At 57.7% G+C, this 5,248-nt stretch overlaps 2 protein-coding genes across 4 annotated transcripts; one reads left to right on the top strand and one right to left on the bottom strand.

The window, feature by feature from the left end:
• Window positions 1-435: 435 nt before the first annotated feature.
• CD2BP2 (CD2 (cytoplasmic tail) binding protein 2) lies at window positions 436-4,051 on the bottom strand. 3 transcript variants are annotated; one of them, XM_010837322.1, is made up of 7 exons: window positions 3,898-4,051; window positions 2,130-2,229; window positions 1,760-1,898; window positions 1,479-1,636; window positions 961-1,396; window positions 772-878; window positions 436-684 (listed from the first exon to the last, which is right to left on the bottom strand). In XM_010837322.1, the coding sequence occupies exons 2-7, from the start codon at window positions 2,202-2,204 to the stop codon at window positions 574-576; spliced, it is 1,026 nt and encodes a 341-aa protein (XP_010835624.1). In that variant the 5' UTR covers window positions 2,205-2,229; window positions 3,898-4,051; the 3' UTR covers window positions 436-573. The 3 variants fall into 3 exon arrangements, with proteins under 3 accessions (XP_010835624.1, XP_010835623.1, XP_010835625.1); XM_010837321.1 differs by lacking the exon at window positions 3,898-4,051 and adding an exon at window positions 2,769-2,876; XM_010837323.1 differs by lacking the exon at window positions 3,898-4,051 and adding an exon at window positions 2,769-2,876 and having other exon boundaries at window positions 440-684; window positions 772-875.
• LOC104986654 (sesquipedalian-1-like) lies at window positions 3,239-4,571 on the top strand. The gene is made up of 2 exons (XM_010837320.1): window positions 3,239-3,500; window positions 3,773-4,571. The coding sequence occupies exon 2, from the start codon at window positions 3,797-3,799 to the stop codon at window positions 4,415-4,417; it is 621 nt and encodes a 206-aa protein (XP_010835622.1). The 5' UTR covers window positions 3,239-3,500; window positions 3,773-3,796; the 3' UTR covers window positions 4,418-4,571.
• The last annotated feature ends 677 nt before the right edge of the window (window positions 4,572-5,248 follow it).

Raw genomic sequence — 5,248 nt, forward strand, 5'->3', positions numbered from 1 at the left:
CAGTGGGGAGCAAGCCAGTGAGCATCAGCCTTTGTGCTCACTCCCAGCAGATGTCCCCGCCCATCCAAGCCTCAAGATTCCACTTCTGGGGCTCTATCCTATATTGGTTACAAGGCAGAACATCTTTGGTCCTAGGAGCCAAAGACCTAAGAACAGCAAAACAGGAACCCCCAGGGGATTCTGGAGAACAGCATGTGAGTGGAGAGATTTTTCAGTTGAGAACAAAGTCGGGATTGGGAGGCCACAGGACACCTGACAGGCCCGGCTCTGCCCCAAGGAGTGGGAAACAAAGGTGAGTTGGTTCGAGGGACCAGAGAGAAACTCGCAAGGAGGAAATTCATGAGAGGAAACACTAAGGGCAAGAACAAGTCCAAAGGGACCCGGAAGAGGTTCCCAGATCCAGCTTCTGGCCATCAGCACAGCCAAGGCCCCTAATACACAACTAAAGGCTTTTATTGGGAAAAGGAAGTTGACTGAAAAGTGGCCCCCAACATCTTCACTGCCTGAGGCAGCTGGGGCCTCCTCCACAGAGTCCAGCAAAGAAGGGACCACCAAACTGGGCCCTCAGGAGGCTCAGGTGTAGAGGTCAAAGTCAATCCGTTTGGAGTTGTAGAACTGGCCACCCGGGGGGTCCAGCTTCCGGCAATAAACGCCATCTGGGAAGTAGCCTTCGTTCACCCAGGTCTGCAGGAAGAGAGGGCAGAGGTGGGAGAGGACTGATGGGGTGGGGGGAGGGAGAGAAGAGGCACAGCAAAGTAGAGAGGAGCTTACCTGCATCTGGGTGCTGGTGAAGGGCCCGTACAGCTCAGCATCCCCTGTGTTCTCCCACTTATACTCCCACATCACATCCGCCAGACCATCTCCGGGTGACTCTACTTCTAAAATAACAGGCCAAGTCATTTGGGCCTCCAGTGGCCTGCCCCCTGTCCACAACCCCCCTCCTTTGCCCTTCAATCTTACCTTCCCTCTGGGCAGGGGTTGGGGTCTGCAGCTCCCCTTCCGCCACTTCCTCAGCAAACATGTCCAGGGAGGGGGGCGGTGTGGGGTCACGGGGTCCCTGGGTCTGGCACGCCAACCCCTTCAGTCGCATGGCCAACCGTTCCCTTGTCTCCTGATACACTCCCAGGTTGCCCTGGGCCACCATCTGGTCGGCCAACCCGGAGAGCCGGTCAAGGCGCTGAGGGGAACTGGGCCGCCCGGGCCCCTTGCTGCCTTCTTTCCCTCCCCCTCGGGCTCCCAGACGCCTCAGTGCCCCAGCCACTGTCTCTCTTGGCAACATCAGTTCCAGAAGGCCCTCCAAGAGGGCTTGGGTGCTCATTGGTGTCTGGCCCAGGCTGTCCTCCTCCTCTGAGTCTGACGGTGGCCGCTGATCAGGTGGCCGCTCCCTGATCTTTACCTGCAATGGGAAAACACGAAGGTTTTATTTCTGACAAACTGCCAGCAAAGCCCAGGCCCAGATGCTAATCTCCGGGCCTCACCCAGTCAATGTTATCCAGCCAGCTGTCTCGGATTTGAGCATCCCGGTTCAGGAAATAGTTGCCGTCTGCATCAAAGTGGCCTTCCTCCATCTCTTCCTGCAAGTTGAAGGGTGTGATCCGCACACCTCCCTCACTGGGGAGCGTGGCTGCTTCCTGACCTGCACCCAGACAGACACAAGAATCCCATGCTAGGCGTGCAAGAGACAGGAGCCTCCCGTCCTCCACGACCCCAGAGGTCCGTTTGTTCCCCCAGCAAAAAGTCAATTCTTGGTACAGCTCACCTTCCACATCCTCTGAGGCCAAGATGTCATATTTGCTGGACCCTTCCTCCTCCTCCTCCTCCTCCTCATCGCTGTCCAAAGAGTGTTTGCATTTGAAGCGGCTCCCGGGACCCCCTACCCCAGCTACAGGGTCCACCAACTGTGGGCAGGAGACAGAAGTTAAGAAAGAAGCATGTTACTGGCTATGACCCCAAATACTCTTAGGATCTACACTCAAACTGAAAATCTTGCAAAACCGTATCTCAGAAATACACGGAAAAGCTGGCCCTTCCCATCCTTTCTTTGTCCCTCCAATCTCTCTTCTGGCTTCTAATTTATTTTTTTTCTCCCCTCATTCCGCCACAGAACAGAGGAGTCTGGCCCCCCTCACCTTTTTCTTGGGGACACTGATTTCATCCTCGTCATCATCTCCCACGCCTTGGAAGGTCACTTTCCTCTTTGGCATGACTGGACAGAAGGGCTTTTCCAAACTGAGCAGAAAGGGTGCAGATTAAGGGAACTGGGTGAGCAGGCAACTCCCCGCGAGGGGGCCCCCTGCACAACAGATCTTTCACTTGGCGGGTACTAGATCCACTTTGGGAAGGGAGGGAGTACAGAATCAGGAGCCGAAAGGGGAGCTGGCAGTCCACAAACCCCGTGGGACTTGGCTTAGCATCTACAGGAGCCGCTGGAGCGGAGACCCAAGAGCGGACGGGCGGAGGAGCTCCTACGGGCAACCCCCACCCTAGACGAGAGGAGACGGGCTCCCCCACGTGACCACCCTTATTCCAGGCCCCAGCAGTGCTGGGCGCGATGTGCTTCGCGGGCAAACACCCGCTCCACCACCCCCAGCTTCCTCAGAACCCGAGGGGCCCCGGCGGACCCAGGACCTAGCGCCCTGGCAGCCCCGCTCCTCCCTGCGCCGAACTCCCAACTCCGCGGGGTGACTCCCAACTGTCTTGGGCTGTGTACAAATTAGAAAGGCGGCAGGGCCACGGGGACACCAGCAGTCCCGCCGGCACGCGCTCACCTAAGGATCCAGGAAAGGTGGGGGAAGAAAAGGAGAGGTTTTCACCAGGGCTACATCCGGGCCACCCGCCCGCCACCACCCGGAAGAGAACTGCCGAAGGCGTCGGGGAAAGCCGGAAGTGGCTTCACTCGGGTTAGAACAACAACTGAAGGAGCGGGCGGAAGTACGCGCCGCGTGGGGAGAGACGCCCCCTCCCAGAAGTGACGCGAGCCGTGTGGGGCGACTGTGGTGACAAGAGGGGACATTTGAACGCCTAGACCCTGATCGGACGAGGATGGCCGGAAGTGGGCTCGGTTTTCTCCTACAACAGTAGAGGCTCTGAGGAGAAAGGGGCGCCCAGGTTCATGATGGAGGAACAAAGTCCCAGCAGGGCCGGTGGGTTCCTGCCCTAGTTTTCTCTTTCCCGGGTTGAGTCTCCTTTTCCCCACGGCTGGCTCTGCGCCCTTCATCATCTCATTAGAAATCCTGCCTTCCTGCTCTTGGCGTCCAGTTGTCCGTCCTTTGCTAGTCCGAGGTGTTGCCTTGCTCTTGTCCCAGAGGTTCTCCTGGAGGCTCCTGGGACACTTTCCGAACCCAGCTCCTTTTAGGACCCAGGGGAAGTCTAAAATCAGCCGCCTCCTAGCCCCTGGCAAGTTCCTGGTTTGTGAGGTGGGAAGAGTCAAAAATAGGAGAGGTGGCAGTGGCACCTGTTCCCGGTACCGAGGCCTGAAGTCCCTTGTGCCCTCATCTCAGGTAGGCCTGGGAAAGGACTGTAGTGGATATCCGCCCCCCCACCCCACCCCAAACAGGACCCCAGCCCTACAGTCCTGCCCAGGTTTTGTAATTTGGCTCAAGGGGTAGAGCTGAGGTTGGGAGGTGGGTGGGAGGTCCCTCTTGAGAACTCAAGAGTTTGAATCCCTCTAGACCAAGACAGTGCCCAGAAAGAGCCTATTGGAGCCAGAGGAGGGCAGTGCGGGGGTACCCCAGATAACCAAATGAACCACTGCTCCTTTCTCTGCTCCTAGGGTTTCTTCCCACAGTGGGCTACCATGAAACTGCACCGAAAGTCCGTGCTCCGTTTCTTCCGTGGGTACAGAACACAGGCTCCAGACCGGGAGGGCATCCTGCTAAAGAAGGGGGCCCGAAATACCAGTTATCAGCGCCGCTGGTTCATCCTGCGAGGAAATCTCCTCTTCTACCTGGAACACCAGGCTGACCACACACCCCTGGGTCTCATCCTATTAGAGAACTGCCAGGTGGAGCCACGCCTTGGAGCCACAGAACCCTATGCCTTTACCATTCGGACTCCAGGGGGAGAAGGTGGGCGGGCCTACAGGCTGGCAGCAGAAAACCCGGAGGAGCTGAGAGCCTGGCTGTGGGCGTTGGCCGGAGCCACCTGGACGCGGCTGGCTGAGCTGCTACGCCCCCTGGAGGCCCAGTACCGGGAGCTGTGCCAGGCAGCTGGCCAAGAGCCCGGCTCACCCCCAGAGGACTGTGGCTCCCTAGCCATCCCCAGGACCCTTTTCAGCTTCCAGGAGTTGCACGAGCACTTTGGAAAGGAGATCCGGATGCTGCAGGCTGTCCACAGACAGTTTCAGGAGGCCAGTGACAACGGAGGCAGCAGATCCCCAACAGGTGGAGGTGAAGCAGGAACTCAACAACTGTGTTGATGAGCGACTAATAGACTAAAGGCCCAAAGGTACCTGCCAAGACCAGTCAACAGCTTCCAGAGACACCCAGATCCTTGCTAACTCATCACTCCCTCCCTCCTTGTCCTTAACCCCACTCATCAAATAACAAAGCAGAAGACAGGCCCAGGTACAACAGCAGGTTCTTTTCTGGTTCCTCAAAGCGCCGCACAGGGTTGGGGCAGAGACAGAAGAACATGTAAACATTGGGTTCCACCCCCTGGAGCTCGGGGGAAGACCCCTTACCCAGGAAGGGTAAGGACTGGAAGGGACAAAGTGAAAGGCAGGGGCCCTGGTCAGACAAAGCAGGGGAGGCCTGAGAATACAGAGAAAGGTGGGTGAAGAGGAAGGAGAGCAAGGAGGGTGGTGGTGGGAGGTGGGAGACATTTCCTGTTCCAGTGCGTGTCCCCTTAAATAAACTAGAGTGCAAGAACACTGGGGAGGGGGAACCAGAGAACAGAAGGAGGAGTGAACACCCCCACCCTGCGCCAACCAGGTCCTCTGTACATAATTACAACACAGAGATGTCCAGAAGGAGAGCAAGAAGGGCCTGGGCCCCCAGCCAGGAGCTGGGGAGACAGGCAGGACTGAAGGGGGTAAAGGAACCCAGCTTCACTTCACGGGTAAGGGGAGTGACTGGAGTGTAAGAATCTGAAAACTGCTGACTCCCACTGCCACAAGTCACCCATGTGGTGACCAAAGGCCAATCAGGAGGGTGGCACCTGGGAAGGGACCCCAGTTGGGCCGAGCTGGAAGTGAGGTGTCCACTGCTTCCCCCCGTTCTCTGACTGTCCTGGCCACGTGGGGATCAGT

The sequence above is a fragment of the Bison bison genome, unplaced genomic scaffold, assembly GCF_000754665.1.
Source record: "Bison bison bison isolate TAMUID 2011002044 unplaced genomic scaffold, Bison_UMD1.0 scf7180017864072, whole genome shotgun sequence".
NCBI lineage: Eukaryota > Metazoa > Chordata > Mammalia > Artiodactyla > Bovidae > Bison > Bison bison.